Here is a 21690-nt window from a genome sequence, read left to right as displayed (position 1 = left end):
GCCTAAATTTATACCAGATTATACAGAATTGACTTCATTATTTATCCAGGTGCAAGATATAATCTGGAATAAGGTTTGTCCTATATACATAACACACATCTGAGCCTGTACAGGTCTGCTACGTTCTCTAGCACAAGGTAATGAAGAAATTGATCAATAACTGATTGGAAGTGTGTTGCAGGCCTCTGAATTTCATAAAAAAACATGTCAATAGCAAAGGTTTAAAGAAAGAGTTTTCTATTACATCGCTACAAGCTAAGGAGATTATAAAGAGGTTTCCTACTTGCTCTTTCTATAATCAAACACCGTTGCCTGCAGGGAGTCACCCAACGGGTACTCAAAGGAATGACATTTGGCAGATGGATGTGTTTCACTTTACGGAATTTGGTAAATTAAAATATGTACACCACAACATAGACACGTACTCAGGTTTTCAATGGGCAACTGCCTTGAGCTCAGAAAAGGCTGATTCATTTATCAGAAGTTATGGCCATCATGGGTATAACTGCACAAATAAAGACAGACAATTGTCCAACATGTATATCTAAGAAAATGAAGCATTTTTCTGGCTTATTATAAGATAAAGCACATTACAGGTATACCAAATAATCCTACAGATCAAGCAGTTATAGAAAGGTCAAATCTTATTGTAAAGGATATGCTGAACAAACAGAAAGGGATAGAAAATACCCCTAGAAATATAACCTTGAATTTTCTTAATGCTAATGAGAAAGAAACAACAGCAGCAGAGAGGCATTGGATAATGGAAAAAACTTCTGAATTGAATCAACCGGTATATTTCAAGGATGTTTTGACATCACCATGGAAACCAGGAGATGTACTGCATTTGGGAAGGGGTTTTGTTCATTTCCACAGGAGAAGAAAAATTATGGATACCATCAAAATTAAGAAAGATTCACTTTGAAAAGGAGAAGCCTCGTGAAAAAGAGAAATGACAGCTCATCCACAATGGTGACAATCATACAGGTGGTAAGGAAACCTCATAAGTATTAGGGCAGGATTCTGCTCTTATCTTTACAGAAAAGTAGACATCATCAAAAATTCAAGGGACCCTGGATGCTTGAATGCTGACAGAAGAAAAATTAGCTATCTATTAAGGAGCATCTAGAAAACAGAGTATGGTTTATAAATCAAGGTTTGGGGTATGCTTACATTTACACACACACACACACACACACACACAAACACATACACATTAATATATTCAGCTGGTTTTGGAGCTGGACAATGGCTCTGTTCTTCTCTAAATCCAAGCATGTTGTTAAAGGAAACATTTAGAGTTTCTGTCTCATATTGTGAGCCATCTGGTTTGTTGCAGAAAAAAGACTTTAGGAAAAAAATCTTATTTTCTCCATATTATTTCATAAATCATGTTCTTCATTTAATGTATGTTTATATGAATGATGTTTAAGTTTTCCATGATGAACAATAGATTTTCCTATAGATCTTTTCCCTGCAGTAATCTTTGAAGTTTTCAGGAAGAAGATGGGGCACCACAGCAACAATTCCATCTAGTTGAGATGACATCATGATGCAGACAGTGCTACTATATAACTGCTTTTTTGGGTACCAGCTGCTGAAATGGTGCACCTTTTTATGACATCCTGGACCGAACTCCAAATAAGAACTTTGAAAAACAAGCCCTATCTATTTATGGCTCAGAAATTGTTTGTAACTATACTAGACAGTAATTTTGAAACTTAACCATCACTTTAAATTTGCAGAATTCCATTAAGAGAACATTGCCCCCATGACAGCAGGAAGCAATTTTAGAAGATGATGCCCCATCCCCAAAAAGCTTGTCAATAGGGTTGGGAACACTGCTTAGGGGTTGTTGATTATTACTTATATTAGATAGAGCTGATAAATATGTTTGTTCAAAACAAGGGGGATAGTAATAGTGGTTAATAGAGTGAACACTTGTGAGCTATTATTCATGGATAATTTACATTGGTAAAGTTTTGTATATTGATACAAGTTCAAATTATATTTATTATTTTTTGTTTACATTATTTGTACACCTATGCAAAGTTATTCTGTCAGATTGTATATATGTATATTCTTATCTCTGTTTAGGACATTTTATATATTGAGACAACTTTTAGGATATATTTTTATATTGTATTATATATTACTCCTACATCTGATCAAGATACTTACAGACTGTTTACGTTTTGAGGTCATTGTCCTCATTTGTTGCACATTTGTTTATAGATTATTTAATATTCTGACATGAACTTTTAGTCTTTAATTTATACAGGTATTAATTATTATAGGCCAATAGTTGCTCATGTTTGTTGTACATACAGTCAGATCAGTTAGGTAATATAGATACATAGAGACTGTATACTGTCTAGATAGGCAATTTTCGACCACTTTAAGGATCTGTGGAACATGGCTTTAAATAACTCAGGGTTCTGTAGACATAAGACATGACTGCTTCTGACAGCAACAGTCAATTCCTGAGAGAATGTTGAGTACCAAAGACACTCCACTTGGAGCTTGTTTTCTTCTTGGCAAAACTTGCCTTTGGGCAAGGAACTGATGATTCCTCAACCAGTGACAAGTTACATGATATACAGAAATGGATAAGCGTGCCAAGACAGGGTAAGATGATTTTGAAAATTTTCCTTCCTCTGAAAATGGTCTGTCAGTTATGCTAGGCCTTGGCCAAAGTTGGTTTCTTCAAGGTTGCAAAATGAGACTTTGGGTGATTGCTCAGGTAGCTAATTGTCTCTGTCATATATCGCTCAGTTTGGAAGCTACTTCATTGTACTTCCTGCCTGCTCAAGTAATATTATCTTCTTCTCAGGCCTTTGATGGGGTTGAAATTGATAGTCATAGTTACTGTACTCTTACGATCTAGACAATCCATTTCCTATACAAGACTTAGACTCCATAGGATAGAATGTTTATTAAAACATTTAACTTATGTTCCTTGCTTAATATTGTTTATGCAGGTTGTAGTTCTAATTATACTTGATATCTGTTCCTAGTATATATAGTTTTGTACTGGGTTTGGAACTCTCTTACTTAAACAAAAGGGGGAGGTGCTGTGGAGCACATTCTGCTCTTTTAGCCAATATCCTTTAAGATACCAACCCACATGGACATGGTCTCTTTTGCTTAAAACAGCAGCAGTAGTGCTGTACCAGAAGAGCCATGAGGAGAGGTGAGTGTGTACCTGACCGGCCAGTGGGACACCCTGGAAAGGGAGCACAGGCACTATCCAATCCCCTAAACTTTCTGGCCCTTCAGTCGGAGAGTCTCTCCCCGGCTACTGCCTTTCTCTTCTTATCCAATGCCAGCTTGCCCCCAGGCACCCTATCCCAACTGCAGGGTCATAGGATCCTCCAACTCAGCCTGCTGTGGAACTGAGGGTCTGCAGACAAAGTGGTGAGGGCAACTGCTGTAGGAGTTTCTTTGTTCTACTGAGCCTGCACCCAGCAAGGCTGCCCTTTTGTCTGTGAGGTCCCTGCCGAGCAAGTGACCTGGTACCTGTACCAGAGGTCCTGTTCGGAGGGCCTACTTCAGAGAGGAGAGGAGCTGAGAGACAACTTTAGTGCTGAGGGGACCTAAGAGAGGGCTGACCAAGAAAAAACCCCAAGTACAGAGGTAGCCACAGCAAATATTGGACCAAGCTGCCAAGACTCTCCTAACAGCATTTAAAGAAAGAGGTGGGCAGGCGCCAATGCAAGAATTTCTCCAACAATCTGAAAAGCAACATGACAACACCAGAATCCAGTGAACATACAACAGGAAGATTTGAACACCCTAATCCATAAGAAGTAGAAGAAATAGACTTTAGATGTAACATTATGAAAATGTTAGAGATCATTAAACAGGATGTGAAAAACTCCTTTAAAGAAATGGATGAAAGCCAGGTGATGGTGGCGCATGCCTTTAATCCCAGCACTCTGGAGGCAGAGGAGGTGGATCTCTATGAGTTTGAGGCCAGCCTGGTCTACAAGAGCTAGTTCCAGAACAGGAACCAAAAGCTACGGAGAAACCCTGTCTCAAAAATTCCCCCCCCCCCCAAGAAAAGAAACGGATGAAAAGACTAACAAAAAGTTAGAAGAAATTAATAAATCCCTCAAAGATCTCCAAGAAAACCAAGAAAAGGCAATCAAACAGGTAAGGGAAACAGTTCAAGAACTGAAAACTGAAATGGAGGCAATGAAGAAAACACAAACCAAGAGATGGTAGGAAATGGAAAACCTGGGTAAATGAACAGAAACTACAGAGACAAGTATCACCAACAGAATACAAGAGATAGAAGAAAGAATCTCAGGTGCTAAATATACTATAGATGAAATAAACACACTGATCAAAGAAAACAGCAAATGCAACAAATTCTCATCACAAAACATCCAGAAAATCTGGGACAACATAAAAAGACCAAACCTAAGAAGAATAGGGGTAGAAGAAGGAGAAGAATTACAGCTCAAAACCCAGAAAATATATTCAACAAAATTATAAAAGAAAACTTCCCCAACCTAAGGAAGGATATTCTTATGAAGGTACAAGAAGCATACAGAACACCGAATAGACTGGATCAAAAAAAAATCCCCTTGCCATATAATAATCAAAACACAAAACTACAGAATTATGAAAGAATATTAAGAGCTGCAAACGAAAAAAGGTCAAGTAACATATAAAGGTAAACCTGTCAGAATTACACCTGACTTTTCTATGGAAACCTTGATAGCCTGAAGGGCTTGGATAGATGTGCTGCAGAAACTAAGAGACCATGGATGCAAGCCCAGACTACTATACCCAGCAAAGCTCTCTTTCACTATCAATGGAGAAAACAAGATATTCCAGGCCGGGCAATGGTGGTGCATGCCTTTAATCCCAGCACTTGGGAGACAGAGGCAGGCGGATCTCTGTGAGTTCGAGACCAGCCTGGTCTACAGAGCTAGTTCTAGGACAGGATCCAAAGCCACAGAGAAACCCTGTCTCGAAAAACCAAAAATAAATAAATAAATAAAAAACCAAGATATTCCAGTATAACAACAAATTTAAACAATACGTAGCCACAAAACCAGCCTTACAGAAAGTAATAGAAGGAAAATCATGGTCCCCGGATCATTGGGCTACCGGGCGGCCCTGTTTAGCTGCTGAGGAATCCCATCTGGACGGGTGAGTGTGTGCTATCCAGGGGCGGATTGTCCCGGAAGAGAGCACAAATCCCCCTCCCCCAGCTCCTTCTGCAGGGCTGTCTTTCTTACACACGACCCCCCCCCCCAAGTCTTCGTTTTCTGCAAGGTCCTTTGCTCAGGAACAGTTTTCTGCTCCTACACTAAGGCTACCCACCCAGAGCGGTGAGAGCCTACCTAAGGGGGAGGCATCAAGGACCCATGGTAAGGGAGCACATGCACCTTCAGCCTATGCGGCATGGTGTCCTGTGTTCTACTCGTCCCCACCCTGCCCCCCAAGTTCCCCCTTTTGTCCTCGGGTCATTGGACTACCAGGCGTCCATGTTTTGGTGCTGAGGAGTTCATCTGGACGGGAACGGTTCCTGCTTCTACACTGAAGAGATACACCCAGAGAGTCAATCACAGCAAAGCTGGACCAAGACACCAGGCCTCTCCTGGCTCCATTTGAAGGAAGAGATGGGAAGGCGCCAATGCAAGAATTCCTCCAACAACCTGAAAGGTAACGTGACACTACCAGAATCCAGGGATCCCGAAATAAGAAGAATTGTACACCCTACTCCAGAAGAATTAGAAGAAATCGACTCAAAAGTGAACTATATGAAAATAATAGAGGACCTTAAACAGGAGGTGAAAAACTGCCATAAACAATTAGAGATTACAAACAAAAACGTAGGGGAAATGAATAAATCGCTCAAAGACAAGCAAGAAAACGAAGAGAAACAAGAAATAGCTATCAAACAGGTTAGGGAAGCGGTTCAAGACTTGAAGAATGAAATGGAAGCAATGAAGAAAACACAAACCAAGGGAAGAATGGAGATGGAAAATCTGGGTAAACGAACAGGAACTACAGAGACAAGTAGTAACAACAGATTACAAAGATAGAAGAAAGAATGTCAGACACTGAAGATACCATAGAGAAAACAAACACACGGATCAAAGAAAACAGCAAGACCAACAAATTCTCATCACAAAACATTCAGGAAATCTGGGACACAATAAAAAGACCAAACCTAAAAATAATTGGGATAGAAGAAGGAGAAGAAGTACAGCTCAACGGTCCAGAAAATATATTTAATAAAATTATAAAAGAAAACTTTCCCAGCCTAAAGAAAGATATTCCTTTGAAGGTTCAAGAAGCATACAGAACACCGAATAGACCGGACCAAAAAACCCCATCTCCTCGCCATATAATAATCAAAACACAAAACATACAGAATAAAGAAAGAATATTAAGAGCTGCAAAGGAAAAGGGTCAAGTTATTTATAAGGGTAAACCTATCAGACTTACACCTGACTTCTCTATGGAAACCATGAAAGCCAGAAGGTCCTGGATAGATGTACTTCAGAAACTAAGAGACCATGGATACAAGCCCAGACAGACTACTATACCCAGCCAAACTTTCATTCACTATAAATGGAGAAAACAATATCTTCCAGGATAAAAACAAATTTAAACAATACGTAGCCACAAATCCAGCCTTACAGAAAGTAATAGAAGGAAAATCACTAACCAAGGAGTCCAACAATGACCACAATAACTCAAACATCTAGAGACCCTTCACCAGCACAACTCAAAGAAGGGCAACACACAAACTCTACTACTAAAAAAGTGACCGGAGTTAACAACCACTGGTCATTAATATCACTTAATGTCAATGGACTCAACTCACCTATAAAAAGGCACAGGCTAAATGATTGGATACGAAAACAGGATCCAACATTCTGCTGTTTACAAGAAACACACCTCAACCACAAAGACAGGCACCTACTCAGAGTAAAGGGCTGGGAAAAGGCTTATCAAGCAAATGGACCCAAGAAACAAGCAGGTGTGGCCATACTAATTTCTAACAAAGTTGACTTCAAACTTAAATCAATCAGAAAAGATAGAGAGGGACATTTTATACTCATAACAGGAACAGTTCATCAGGATGAAGTCTCAATCCTGAATATCTATGCCCCTAATATAAAAGCACCCACGTACATAAAAGAAACATTACTAAATCTCAAGGCTGCCAGCAAATGGCACACACTAATAGTAGGAGACTTCAACACTCCTCTCTCACCAGTGGAAAGGTCAATCAGACAGAAACCTAACAGAGATATAAGAGAATTAATGGAGGTAATGAATCAAATGGACTTAACAGACATCTATAGAACATTCCACCCAAATAGGAAGAATACACCTTCTTCTCTGCAGCTCATGGAACCTTCTCAAAAATCGACCACATAGTCGGTAACAAAGCAAACTTCCACAGTTACAGAAAAATATTCGTAACCTCCTGCATCTTATCAGACCACCATGGATTAAAGTTAGAATTCAACAACAATACTACCCCCAGAAAGCCTACAAACTCATGGAAACTGAACAGTTAACTTCTGAACCATACCTGGATCAAGGAAGAAATAAAGAAAGAAATCAAAGTCTTCCTTGAATTCAATGAAAATAAAGAAACAACCTATTCAAACTCATGGGACACTATGAAAGCAGTCCTGAGAGGAAAGTTTATGGCACTAAGTGCCCACTTAAAGAAAACAGAGAAAGCACACATTGGAGACTTAACAGCCCACCTGAAAGCTCTAAAAAAAAAAAGCAGACTCACCTAGAAGGAGTAAAAGACTGGAAATAATCAAACTGAGGGCAGAAATCAACAAAATAGAAACACAGAAAACAATCCAAAGAATCAATGAAACAAAAAGCTGGTTCCTAGAGAAAATCAACAAAATTGATAAACCCCTATCCAAACTAATCAAACGGCAGAGAAAATATGCAAATTAATAAGATCAGAAATGAAAAGGGGGACATAACCACAGACACAGAGGAAATTCAAAGAATCATTAGATCTTACTACAAAAGCCTGTATGCCACAAAACTGGAAAATGTAAAAGAAATGGACACGTTTTTAGATAAATACCATATACCAAAGTTAAACCAGGACCAGGTGAACAATCTAAATAGACCTGTTAGTCGCGAAGAATTAGAAGCTGTCATCAAAAACCTCCCTACCAAAAAAAGCCCAGGACCAGATGGTTTCAATGCGGAATTCTACCAGAACTTCCAAGAAGAGCTGATACCTATACTCCTTAGTGTATTTCACAATATAAAAACAGAAGAGTCATTGCCAAATTCCTTTTATGAAGCTACAGTCAATCTGATACCAAAACCACACAAAGACTCAACCAAGAAAGAGAATTACAGGCCAATCTCACTCATGAACATCGATGCAAAAATACTCAACAAAATACTGACAAACCGTATCCAAGAACACATTAGAAAAATTATCCATTATGATCAAGTAGGCTTCATCCGAGATGCAGGGCTGGTTCAATATACGAAAATCTATCAATGTAATCCACCATATAAATAAACTGAAAGAAAAAACTCATATGATCATTGCATTAGATGCTGAAAAAGCCTTTGACAAAATTCAACATCCCTTTATGATAAAAGTCTTGGAGAGATTAGGGATACAAGGGTCATATCTAAATATAATAAAAGCTATTTTCAGCAAATCGACAGCAAACATCAAACTAAAGCCATCCCACTAAAATCAGGAACACGACAAGGCTGTCGACTCTCTCCATACCTCTTCAATATAGTGCTTGAAGTTTTAGCAATAGCAGTAAGACAACATAAGGGCATCAAGGGGATTCGAATTGGGAAGGAAGAGGTTAAACTTTCATTATTTGCAGATGTTATGATAGTGTACATAAGCGACCCCAAAAACTCCACCAAAGAACTCCTAAAGCTGATAAACACCTTTAGTAATGTGGCAGGATACATGATCAACTCCAAAAAATCAGTCGCCCACCTATACGCAAAGGATATGGAAGCAGAGAGGGAAATCAGAGAAACATCACCTTTCACAATAGCCACAAATAGCATAAAATATATTGGGGTAACTCTAACCAGGGAAGTGAAAGATCTATTTGACAAGAACTTTAAGGAATTGAAGAAAGCAATTGAAGAGGATACCAGAAAGTGGAAAGATCTCCCTTGCTCTTGGATTGGGAGGATCAACATAGAAAAAATGGCAGTTCTACCAAAGGCAATTTATAGATTCAATGCAACCCCATCAGAGTCCCATCAAAATTCTTCACAAATCTTGAGAGGACAATAATCAACTTTATATGGAAAAACAAAATACCCAGGATAGCCAAAACAGTCTTGTATAATAAAGGAACTTCTGGAGGCATTACCATCCCTGACTTCAAACTCTACTACAGAGCTACAGTATTGAAAACAGCTTGGTATTGGTATAAAAACAGAGAAGTCGACCAATGGAATCGTATAGAAGACCCAGATTTTAACCCACAAACCTATGAACACCTCATTTTCGATAAAGGAGCTAAAAGTATACAATAGAAGAAAGAAAGCATCTTCAACAAATGGTGCTGGAACAACTGGATGTCAACCTGTAGAAGAATGAAAATTGGCCCATATCTATCACCATGCACAAAACTCAAGTCCAAATGGATCAAAGACCTCAATATCAGTCTGAGCATACTGAACCTGATAGAAGAGAAATTGGGAGGTACCCTACAACAGACAGGCACAGGCGATTGCTTCCTAGGTATAACCCCAGCAACACAGACATTAAGGGAAACATTGAATAAATGGGACCTACTGAAACTGAGAAGATTCTGTAAAGCAAAGGACACTGTCACTAAGACAAAAAGGCAACCCACTGACTGGGAGAAGATCTTCACCAACCCCGCAATAGACAAAGGTCTGATCTCCAAAATATATAAAGAACTCAAGAAACTAGACTTTAAAATGCTACTCAACCCAATTTAAAAATGGGGCACTGAACTGAACAGAGAATTCTCAACAGAAGATGTTCAAATGGCCAAAAGACACTTAAGGTCATGCTCAACCTCCTTAGCGATCAGGAAAATGCAATCAAAACAACTTTGAGATATCATCTTACACCTGTCAGATTGGCTAAAATCAAAAATACCAATGATAGCCTTTGCTGGAGAGGTTGTGGAGGAAGGGGTTCCCTCATCGATTGCTGGTGGGAATGCAAACTTGTGCAACGACTTTGGAAAGCAGTTTTTCGGTTTCTCAGGTTTCCAGATTGTTCTTGTGTCAAATGCAACTTCAGCATTGCATAGTATAATGGAGCCTCTCTAGTCTGTGACCCTTAGCCCTCCACCATGGCTTCACTGTATTTAAGTCCCTTGTTCAGGTCCCCATTCAGATGGGTGGTCACTTGTGAAGAACCACTACCTATGTGGACTTTAAGTTCCTTTCACAGCTTCAAGTTTAGTTCATCTTTATTTCTGCACACAGGCTGCTCATGTTCCCCACCGTGAGTGTCACAGAGGCTGATGGCCTAACACAGAGATAGGAGCCAGGGCAACAAACCTGGGGGCCTTACTCCCCACCCCTATAGCCTTCTTCGCTGTCACAAGATGCTCTCAGAGTTCCTGATGAGGAAAGATCCTTCTCTGGGACCATGAAGTTCACACATCTGCCCTGGTTCTTTATTAGTCCTCTGTGTGAGTCTCTAGTCTTCTCTGTGAGCCTCAGCTCCTTCATGTGGGGCTCTGACCTTCTGTCGCACAGGGTTACAAACTATAATAACAGCAGCTGAAATTGTATTCACTTGTACTTATAATACCTGAACATTAATTGAATACTGTTCAATAAACAACATGAATTTTCACTTTACTCTCACAGCCAAGGAAACAGGTTTTTACCTCCCTCCTGTTTCTTAAATGGAGACATGGGGGCTGAGGGCTGTAAAGTGACTTGTCCAGGGTGATAGAGCCATGACTGGAGCCTGACTCTGCCAAACTTCAGTCTGGGTTTGTAACTTAAGTGTCACCAAGTTTTCCTTTGGGGGACTGACTTGAACTCTGTGCTCCTCCCTTTCAGAGCCATCCTGAATACCAGCCTCTCCCCACTCCTGAAGCTTCAGAGTGCTCCTTCCCAGGGGCCTGAGAATGCACTCCTGTAGCTGAGGGTGTGGGGCTCTAAATTTCACTTAGTTCTTTCTGCATGCTTTCTGGTTCCAGGCTGTCCTGGGCCTGTGAATCCTTCTGACAGGTGATTAGCCTGCCCATGGAAACCCTGGCAGGAGGGCTCAGTGGTGATGGAGGAGTTACAGTAGCGGTGGGTTGAGGTCCTTATTGTACTTACTTTTTGTCAAGTCCTTCTCTGCTGGGGTTTTGGTCTGCTGAGGCTCCAGATTCATCTGCTCCCCCCAATTCTGGGTGGAACCCACGACCTGTTGGCCCTTTTGCTGAGCCTCCTCTGCGCCACTTGTCTTCTTGGACTGAACTTCTTCCATGGTGATGGTGCTTGGCTGTGCAGCTCTTGCTGGCAGAGCTTTGCTTTTCCCTTTTGTTGTTGCTCAGAACAGGAGGCAGTGGATCCCGGTCTCTGACAACCGTTTCCGCTCTGGGAAAGGGTGTTTGATCAGAACCCATGGAGAAGATCGGGAAAAGGAAGAACAGAGCAAGCATTACAGGGAGATGGTCCTCTGATCACAACAACCGAAGGATTCTAGTCTCTCTTGGGGATGGAGACTGTGTGCCCAGGTGCAGGCGTTTGGACTTTATAGGGCAAAAGAGGGGGCTCTGGGAGGAAGGTTTATCAGTGCATGTGTTCTTTATGGATTCTTGAATGATCTTGGCAGATATTCTTGGCACTACATCGGCTTTCCTGTCAGGGAAGTTATTCTGAGTTGGGTTTTCCCAGCTATCTAAGGTTTCTTCTCTTAGGTCATTAAGGTCATTTATCTAACACTGAGGACCCATTATAAGAAGGGGGTATATTTTCTCATTGCCTGCTTCCAGCAGGAGGGGGAAGGCAGAGGTCAGGCTAGGCTCTATTCCTAGGGTGTATGGGGCATAGGTTTGGGTGACTTCATGAACCAGGAAAACAGTTATAACTTATACTGCTGCAGTGGGTTCTGTGATTGCTGTCATTCATTCCCAGAGGAACCTTTAAAAACCGTTAATAGATGGGGCTACAGTCAGGAAGTAAGATGAGAATCAAGAAAGGTGACCCAGCAAGCTCGTAGCCAGGGTACCCAATGTCCTAATGTGGACCTAGTGATGGCAAGGATTTGATCCAGGAGGAACTTGTGTGAACTTTTAAAGGACAGGGAAAATAGAGAAGGAGGAATGGAGAGATCAAGGGGAGGAGCCAGAGTGTAAGGGAACAAAAGCTCACCCTTAGGAAGATGACAGTCACTGAATCTTTGTCTGGTCCTTAATTAAGTCTGTGGTCCCTCTCAACCAGCTTGGGTTTGTTGGTGCAGAATCCGCACTGTTCCTGGAGGAAGACACAGTTCCCACCACCAGCAGCTGACAGGAGATCTAGGTCTCTAATTTTGAAGAACCACAGCAGTGAAGATTTGGCCCAGGCTAGCCATAAAAACTGATGGATGTAGCTTTCTTTTGACATTAGCCACTTTCCCCAGGAAATAGTTTATATGATACTGTTCTTTTAAACAAACTGCATGGCATAAGTTATCATCTTAGGCAAGCCCTGCTGGTCCCATGGATTACTTTTGTCTTTTTATTTCTCATTCTAAGGCTTCCCACTTAACACCTCCCCACTCACGACCCTTATACCTGCAGGTTCATGAAAGTCAGGACAGAGGAGGGTGAGAATAGGCTATGACAGGAGCAGACACATGGAGCATACAGGGAAATCCAGCGACCTTCCACCCACCAGGGCTGGCCTGTAGATTCTCCAAGCAGGGGTGGAGCCTGGGCCCAGGCTCTCAGGACAAGGTCCCCCATGTCTGCAGCAGTGTGCCTTAGTGCATTTATCGTCCCATAACTCAAATAGTTCGGTGGACTCTGTTGGTCCCACTACTCACCCTGCTCTTTTAGGGGGCTCTCTGATGCGTGCTTCCCTGGCCAAGGCTTCTCAGCTAGTAAGAGTAGTTTTGAAAGTGAAAGAGACCCAGCTCCTCCAGGAAGCCAGGCAGGAATCAGAGTCTGCACAGATGGTAGATGGTCTTCCTCTGGACCCTGTGAGTGGAAGTTGAGCATTGTTCAGCTGGTTTCCTGTTGTGAATTCTCTGCAGAAGCCTGGGCTGGAGGAGGAGTCCCTTGAGAGCTTCAGCCAGGCCTGCAGAGGCACCGCCTGCTGAGTGCAGGACTCAGGTCTGAGCCTCACTTCTTTCATCCAGTAAAGCAGAGTATCCCAGGTTTGCCACCAGGTTCCAGTTCAGCAGAATCTCCTGGAGCTCCCAGGTTCGTGCTCTGGATCTCTGGACTCTCTCTCCTCCCTGTAGCCTGTCCAGCCCACAGGCTTTTCATTTCAGGAAGTGGTTCTTAGGCCCAAACCCCGTGTATTTTTTTTAACTCCTGAAGTCTTGGGTTGATGTCTTTGGTGCATTTGGAGTTGAGTGCACTACAGGGTGAGAGCAGAGGAAGGTTCTTTACATGCAGACATCCAGTTTATCAGCACCACGTGTCAGCAAGGCTTTCTCTTTGCCAGTGAATAAATACTTTAGTCACCAATGAGTAATTTTTGCTTGTCATTACACTTTAAAACAACAACAACAAAAATCCCTTATTTTTATCATCTGAAACTTTTTCCATCCAAAACATTGTTATTCAATAAATTGTTTTAAGCTAGGACATATGTGGCAAGTTATTTAAGACATACATTAAAATAATCTCAGGCAATGTTATTATAGGATGAAAACCTTGCCAGAACACATGATTACCTTAAAAAAAAAATCACTGCTGAATTTATAAATCTTAGTCTGTTTTGATAAGGTGTGATTTCAGAAGTTTGAAAACTATACCCTTGCTACATTTTTAATTTCTCCTGAACTGTTTATAACTTAAGAAAAGAAAATAAACAGCAAATAAAATTAAAATTCTCGAGTTTAAATAACCTGAAAATATGTTTGAAAAAGCAGTTTATTGTATGTATTTTCACACTTAGTTTGAATCTGCCATCTAGTGTATAGTCTCATTTGCATATACTGAGCTATTTGTTGACCACAACTGTGGTGTGACTTTTCTGGGGAGATTAATATCTGCCCTAACTTCTGACCTTTCCACTGCCCAAAGACTGACTCATTAAGTTCATCTCAATGAATAGAAATGAATTTGTTAAGGATTACTCATAGAGCAATTGAGAGACCACAGGAATTTGCATGGACCCCTCCCCTGAAGATGCCACACCCTCTCTTACCTAGCTCCTTTTACCTTGAGCTCTGTCTGTCCCTCAAGTGATGGAAACTTTGGTTCTTAGCGCAACTTAGTGTGAAAGCAGCAGAGGAGACCCCAGGCTAACTATATGTTCACGTCTATTCAGTCTGCCCATGTCCGTGTCAGGGGCTCTGCTGTAGGGCAACACTGTTCATATAGGAAACGGTCACTTGTTTCACTGCAGTCATGCGTGTTGGGCGCCACAGTCAGTCTTGCTGCAATCTGGAGGTGATGAGGACTCAGAGGTCTGTGTCATTCACCAGCTGTGTCCAGACCAAGCATGGCTGCCGTAACTGGAAGGAACCCCTGCACACATGTTAAAGTAAATTCTTCTCGGCCATGGATTGTAATGCAACCATGAACCTATGGCAGCTTCTGCCACTAGACAATAAACAAGAATATAGGATCAAGAACTCACACTGTGACGAAGAGTGATAAAGAAATCGTTGATGGACTTCTAGGATTTGATGATCTTGTCAATATGGTGTCACAGTTTAAAATTACACCAGAAGAAGAAGGATAGAAAATTACATTTAGTCGTATCAGGTCTAACAGTTCGTTTTCTGGATTGGACCTCCTAGAAAGACCTTCACTATCTGTATTTTTTCCAGAGGCCATGGTATTGGTGGTCAGTGCTGCTGCCCTAGGCCATGATGAAACCTGAGGTCAATGCAGAGATCTGTGGTCTATGCTGCCACCTGAAACAATTTCGATGTCTGTGGTCCATGTTGTGGATGCAGGCCATGTTTGGGTCATTGATCCTACTGCAGCCAGTGGTTGTTCTGACATCTGAGGCCCATGTTACCACTGAGGGCCATGTGGACGTGCGCTGTCTGTGCCACTGTCAGAAGCCATGTTGATATCCATGGGCCCTGGGCCTGCTGAAGGCCATGTTGATGTGGGTGTTCTTTGAGGTCTTCTGGGGTCATGTGGATGTCTGTTGTCTGTGCCGTTACCAGAGGCCATGTTGATGTCCGTGGGCCTGGCTATCACTGCGGTCCATAGTGGTGTTCATGGCCCATGTTACCCCAGAGGCCATGTTGACAGCTTTGGCCCGTGCTGCTGATAAAGACTGTGATGGTGCCTGTGCTCTGTGCTTCAGCAGAGGGCCGTCCTGTCGTCTGTTGTCTGCACTCCCACAGGACATCAAGAGGAAGTTCCTGGAAAGTGCTGAGTCCGTAGACCAGGTGGATGTTCGTAGCAGTGCTATTGCCAGAAACCAAGTAGAAGCCCATGATTCATGATTCCACTGACTGTAAAGGGCAAGGAAGCTACTTTTACAGCGATATTGATTACTGCAGATTCACGGTTTTGAAACAGGGACATAGATGTTTCTGTGACTCATATTTTTTCCTTTCCTTAATTTTTCTTCCTTCCTCCCCTTTCTTTCCTTTCTTTCTTCTTCTTCATTTTTGGTGGGAGAGGTTAGAAGGGTGGGAGGATATTCATGCAGGGACTGGGAAGTCAGTGTGATTGGGCTGCATTATGGAAATTCCCAAATAAGCAATACAAATATTATGTTGGAAAATATAAAAAACACATTTGAGGAGTCAAGAGCCAAAGATTGTGGTTTTTAATTTTGCAATGTTTCTCCTGGAGGACACAAAATGTTAAATAAAAAATTTTATAATGTAAGAAAGGACAGGCAGGAGAATGCAGCCAGCCCTCCACTCCAAAACGAAGAAGGAGGTGCCCTTTGCTCTCTGTTGTGACTATTGGTATTGGTTCACACTGCCAAAGACATTTTATTGACAGGGAAGCCACAGCTGGAAACTTGACACAAAAAACTTGTCACTAATGTATTTTAACAGTAAAAAATAAAAAAAGCTGTGAATGTACCAGTATGTGATTGAAGCAACCAAACACTTGACCACTGTCCAGGTGACATGTCCTTTGGAGGACCCAAGTTGAGGACCTCAGGTATGGGGACTGTGTCAGTGTGGATTTGCTGCTGGACACAGAGTCTGTCCTGTCATAACTTGTTTCTCAGAGCATCCTAACCACATCAGCAGAAGGCCTGGGTTACCTAAAGCACTCAGTGACCTTGCGTTCCAGCACACAGCCAGAAGAAAGGAATGTGAACTTCTTTTTATATACCAATAATTCATGAAATGAAATTAGTATACCTAAATATATTTCATTTTATATATCTTTTAAGTAACTCAGACTTAAATTTATATTTACAAATTGGTATTGATATTGTTGTTGGTTTTTTTTCTCTTTGCTCTTCTGGTTCTTTAGGAGGTCAACTAGCTAGCTTCAAAATATATCACATGGAGGCTTATTCTTTTTGTTTGTTTGTTTGTTTGTTTTTTGAGACAGGGTTTCTCTCTAGCTTTTGGAGGAAGCTTATTCTTACTTCTATGCCCTGCCCTAGCTTGCTTTGTTTCTATCCAGCTTTTCTTAACTAAGTTATTCAGTCTACCTTTTGCCTCTGGGTTTTACCTTTTTCTATTTCTGTATATCTTCCTTTACTTCTTACTCTATGGCTTGCTATATAGGTGGGTGGCTGGCCCCTGGCGTCCTCCTTTCCTTCTTTTTTCCCTAGATCTTTGATCCTTTCTTCTCAGATTTCTCCTCCTACTTATTCTTTCTGCCTGCCAGCCATGCCTATCCTTTCTCCTGCCTTGCTGTTGGTCGTTCAGCTCTTTATTAGACAAATCAGGGGTTTTAGACAGGCAAAGTAGCACAGCTTCACAGAGTTAAACAAATGCAACCTAAAAGAATGCAGCACACCTTTGAATCATTAAAACAAATATTCCATAGCATAAATAAACGTAGCACAACTTCAACTAATATTCCACAGCATGATATTTTAGCATTTTCTCTTATTTACAAGGAAACCCAAGGTTTTATATCTTTTGTATACATTTAAGAGCCTTGAGTTCCCTTGTAATATCCAACTATTTAGTTTTATTTCCAAACTCCCAATGAAGTCAATGTAGCAGAAAGGAAGGTCAAAACATGGAATTATCTCTTATCAAATAAAACCCTAGAGGATTCTGTGTAAGAATCTTGGGAGAAGCTTTCTGCCTGTGACAACATGAAGGGTAGGCATGACAATAAGGAAAATACTGTGTCCTAAGAGATAAAGAGAGGGAGAACTTCAGAGATTCCCACAGGCTGAGCTAGCACACCTGCGGAGTCCAGAGGAGAAGATGGGAGGCACTGAGAAGCCAGGATAACAGGAAAACAGCTTTGGTTATGAGTCTGGGAAGTAGGGGACCAGAAACGTGATCCAGAGGGTATCCAGACAGCCTGGGCAAAGAAACTGGTAGGCCTACCCTTGTGGCAAACATACCATCATGAACATTGAGTCCTACTTTGGTAGATGGGTGAGCAATAAAGAGGAATCCCAATTTGTCATTCTTTTATATGTTTGTCTTTGTGTGTGAATGTGTGTACATTTGTGTGTGTGTGTGTTTGTGTGTGTCTTTGAATGTATATCTGTCTGATTATGGTGCTGGGAGTAGAATTCTGAGCCTATGCAAGAGCAGCAAGGCTCTTAATCACAGTCTTATGTCTGCCCCTCATTTTAAAATTGTACCATCAGTTCCCTTTTTCCTCCCTCCCTCCCTCCCTCCCTCCCTCCTTCCCTCCCTCCCTCCCTCCCTCCCTCCCTCCCTCCCTCCCTCCCTCCCTCCCTCCCTCCCTCCGTCCCTTCCTTCCTTCCTTCCTTCCTTCCTTCCCTTCAACAGGCTTTCCTTATGTAACAGTTCTAACTGTCCTAGAAGTTCCTTTGTAGATGAGGTTGGCCTTGAAGTCACGGAGATCCACCCGTTTTTACCTCCCAAGTACTGGATTTAAGGCATGCACCTCCACTGCCAGGATGTACATCAGGTTCTTAAGCTGTGAATCACATCTCTGTATGGGATGATGTCACTCTGGCAATTGCAAAATTTTGACAAGAAAAATGTTTTGTGTACATGAAATGGCCCAGCTTAATTCAAATGTGCACTGAATCTGAGGCGTTTCTGCAGTGTGTGCCATGTTGCATCATGTGACTTCCTCACACCTCTGGTTCTGAGCACCCGGCCTGAGTACTTTGTACTGCACGAACCCACACACCACACAACCACACACAACACAACCACACACCACACAACCCCTGTGATGCTTCTGAAACACCTTGGCTCATAGTTGAGGTTATCGTTTGCTGTGATTACAGCATTTCCCTATACATGAAAGACCTTCTGCTCTTATAGAAACATGATAACTTCATAACGGATTGTAAAAATTTAAATATTTTTCTATTTTTGTTTTTTAACTTGTAAGTAACAAGTTAACATGAATTTTTGTAGTGGTATTTCATTTATATTTTGAATAAATAAAGCTTGCCTGAAGATCAGAGAGGAAAACAGCCCTACTGGTCAGCCTTACAGACCAGGCAGTATTAACACACACCTTTAATCCCAGTAGCCACACTAGTTGAAATAGAAACCGGGCAGTGTGTGCCTTTAATCCCAGTGGTACACACCTTTGATTCGAGAACTAGAGAGTATTATAAAATGGGAAGAGACCGTTTTCAGGCTCAGTCTCATTCTGAGGTTTCCTGGAGACAGAATCACCATTTCAGACTGAGGTTCAGTAAGAGTTAGGGGCTGGTTGCTTTGCTTTTCTGGTCTTCAAACTGAACCCCAATATCTGTTTCTGAGATTTTATTAACTGTGCTTCATGTCTGTGTTGTATTATGGGAGAACATTTGAGTTTACATGTGTTACTATGTTCATCCTACTGATCCATGAGCATGGGAGAGCTTTCCATCTTCTGATATCTTCTTCAATTACTTCCTTCAAAGACTTGAAGTTTCATCATACATTTGTTTCCTTTGCTTGGTTAGAGTTATGTCAAGATATTTTATTTTATTTGAGGCTAAGATGTTTCTTTAATTTGTTTTCCTGTCCATTTGTCACTTGTAGTGATGGTTATGAATTAACTTGGTATCCAGCTACTTTGATCAAATTGTTTTATCAGATCTCATAGTTTCCCAGTGGAATTTTTAGGGACAGTTATGTATATTATCAAATCATCTACAAATAAAGATATTTTGAGTACTTCCTTTCCAATTCATATCCCCTTGATCTCCTTCAGCTTATACATCTTATAAACAATAAGCCTTAGCTTATTGCTCAAACTAAGACTTTGAATACTATTTTGACTAAGTATGGAGAGAGTCAATAACCTTCTCTTGCTCCCGATTTTAGTGGAATTGCTTTGATTTTCTCTCAATTTAAATTGATGTTGGCTATGGACTTTCTGTGAACTGCTGTTATTATGTTTGCATATGTTCTTTTTATCCATCGTGTCTCAAGAACTTTCATTATGAAGGGGAGTTGGATTTGTTAAAGGCCTTTTCTGGATCTAATGAAATGATGAGCTTATCATGTGTTTTCCATTACTATCTTTAAGTTTGTTTATATGGAAGATTATAGTTGTTGATTTTCATATATTGAACCATCCCTGCAACTCTGGAATGAAGCCTACTAGATAATCACCGATGATCTTTTCGATGCGGTCTTGCATTTGAAATGCAAGTATTCTTTAAATTCATTTTTAATGTTTCTTCTAACATATTAAGTATTTTTTCTTTCTATTTATTCTTTGTGTCTTTCACATCATGCATCTCAATTCCATTTATTTCCTCATCCCTTTGTATCCGCTTTCTATCCTTGCAACCTCTCCCCCCAAAATAACATAAATTTCAGAAGAAAAAAAATTAAAATCATCAATCTTGTCATGAAAGCAGTAGTGTGACACAGTGAGTCATGCAGTAAACCGTTTATTCAGATATTTTTATTCACAAGTGTTCATTGCAAAGGTCATTGATCTGGTTCTGGGCTTCTGGATTTTGCTACACTCTTGATGCTGGGCCCTCATTGGACCTCTCTTGGACAGTCTGCTGTTGCCTTGTGTTATGGAAATTCTCCAGCTTTGGGTCTGCAATACCAGCCCCTTCATTTGCTCCAGCAGATCATACATGGGTTAGATGTTATTGACCAACCTATAACCCTGGTTCTGGGCATGGATAGTTGCAGGATTAGTCAATCCACCAGCCAGCTCTTGCTTCTTATCGGTCTCACCAGGGAGAGCTCTCCTGCATTGACCTGGCTAGCTCATCCTTTGTAGAGATGAACAAGGGGTGGGGCCAGTTCTCCTACTTTCCTGCTTTTAGGGTCAGCTCTCCCACACCTATCCCATCAGGGACAGCTCTATTGTGTTACCCAGGGGAGGTATAGGGTCCACTCTCCAGAGTGCTTCAGTAGGTGAGGGGCAGGACCAGTTCTCTCCAGAGTTATAGTCAGTAAGGTGTGGTAAGGGGTGGTGCCAAGTCTACCTTCTAGACCTTTGGTGGTATCAGGAGTCATAGACATCATACAGACTTTGAATGCATCAGGGTCATGAACCCAGACCTGGGCCCCAGCAGCAGCCCAGGCCCTGACATCACCATGGCTCTGGCTGGCCATCAAGCCACCCTCATCTGCCTGTTCCTCACCACTTTCACCTCTTCAGATCTGCCTCTGTCCACAGGACACAAACCGTTCTGTCTTTTTTCCCTCCCATACCATACCGTACATTTGTAGACCATAATTGTGCCTGTTTGCCCCGTGCCATCTATGGGTCTCTTCCCACTCAGCCATCTTGGCTCAGGACAGGACCATCATTCCTCCTCAGAGCCCAGGGCAGCCCCCTTTGGCCTGCTTGTGGGTCTTGTCTGACTTAGTCTGTCATGGTGCTGGGCAGGACTCTACTGCCCAAAATCATAATGGGGCCTGACTACCTAGTACCAGAGGGCAGTGAAATTCTTCCTGCCCCAAGTCTAGAGACCTGGGGTGGACCTGTGCTTGGCCTCTGGGGTCCACCAGGCCTAAACTGCAAGTATTTTACAAGTATTTTTTCATTTTTGTTCATTAAGGAAATTGGACTGCAATTCTTTCTTTGCTGAATCTTTTTTTTTTGAGTATCATGCTGACTGTGGTCTCATAAAATGAATATGGCAATACTAATTCTGCTCCTATTTTGTGCGATAATTTGAGGAGTATTAGGTCTTCATTGAATGATTGGTAGAAATCTGCACTAAACCATCTGGTCCTGGTCTATTTCATGTTTGGAAAACTTTTAGTGACTACCTCTGTTTCACTAGGGGGTATATATCTGTGCAAATTGCTTATCTGAACTTGATTTAACTTTGATAAGATGTGTGTATTGAGAAAATTATCCATTTCTTATAGATTTTTCAATTTGTTGGAGCACTGGTTTTTAAAATATGTCTTTATGATCTCTTGATTTCTTTGGCGTCTGTTGTTATGTCTCCCTTTTGTTT

General features: G+C 41.4%; 1 protein-coding gene across 5 annotated transcripts in view; it reads right to left on the bottom strand.

Annotated features, from left to right (window-relative positions):
- LOC142860481 (NACHT, LRR and PYD domains-containing protein 1a-like) overlaps positions 1–13139 on the bottom strand; it is a 55998-nt gene extending 42859 nt beyond the window's left edge. For 2 of the 5 annotated variants that reach the window (XM_075991802.1, XM_075991803.1), the window contains exons 1-3: positions 13019–13139; positions 12364–12517; positions 11326–11586 (exon numbers count right to left, since the gene is read on the bottom strand). In XM_075991802.1, coding sequence (XP_075847917.1) covers positions 11326–11476 — 151 coding nt within the window. In that variant the 5' untranslated portion in view covers positions 11477–11586; positions 12364–12517; positions 13019–13139. Of the gene's footprint in view, positions 1–11325; positions 11587–12363; positions 12766–13018 lie in introns of those variants that run through there. The other 3 variants (XM_075991799.1, XM_075991801.1, XM_075991800.1) reach the window with 3 other exon arrangements.
- Between the last annotated feature and the right edge of the window lie 8551 nt (positions 13140–21690).

Source organism: Microtus pennsylvanicus, chromosome 11, assembly GCF_037038515.1.
Source record: "Microtus pennsylvanicus isolate mMicPen1 chromosome 11, mMicPen1.hap1, whole genome shotgun sequence".
NCBI lineage: Eukaryota > Metazoa > Chordata > Mammalia > Rodentia > Cricetidae > Microtus > Microtus pennsylvanicus.
This window is presented reverse-complemented; position numbering and strand designations above follow the sequence as displayed.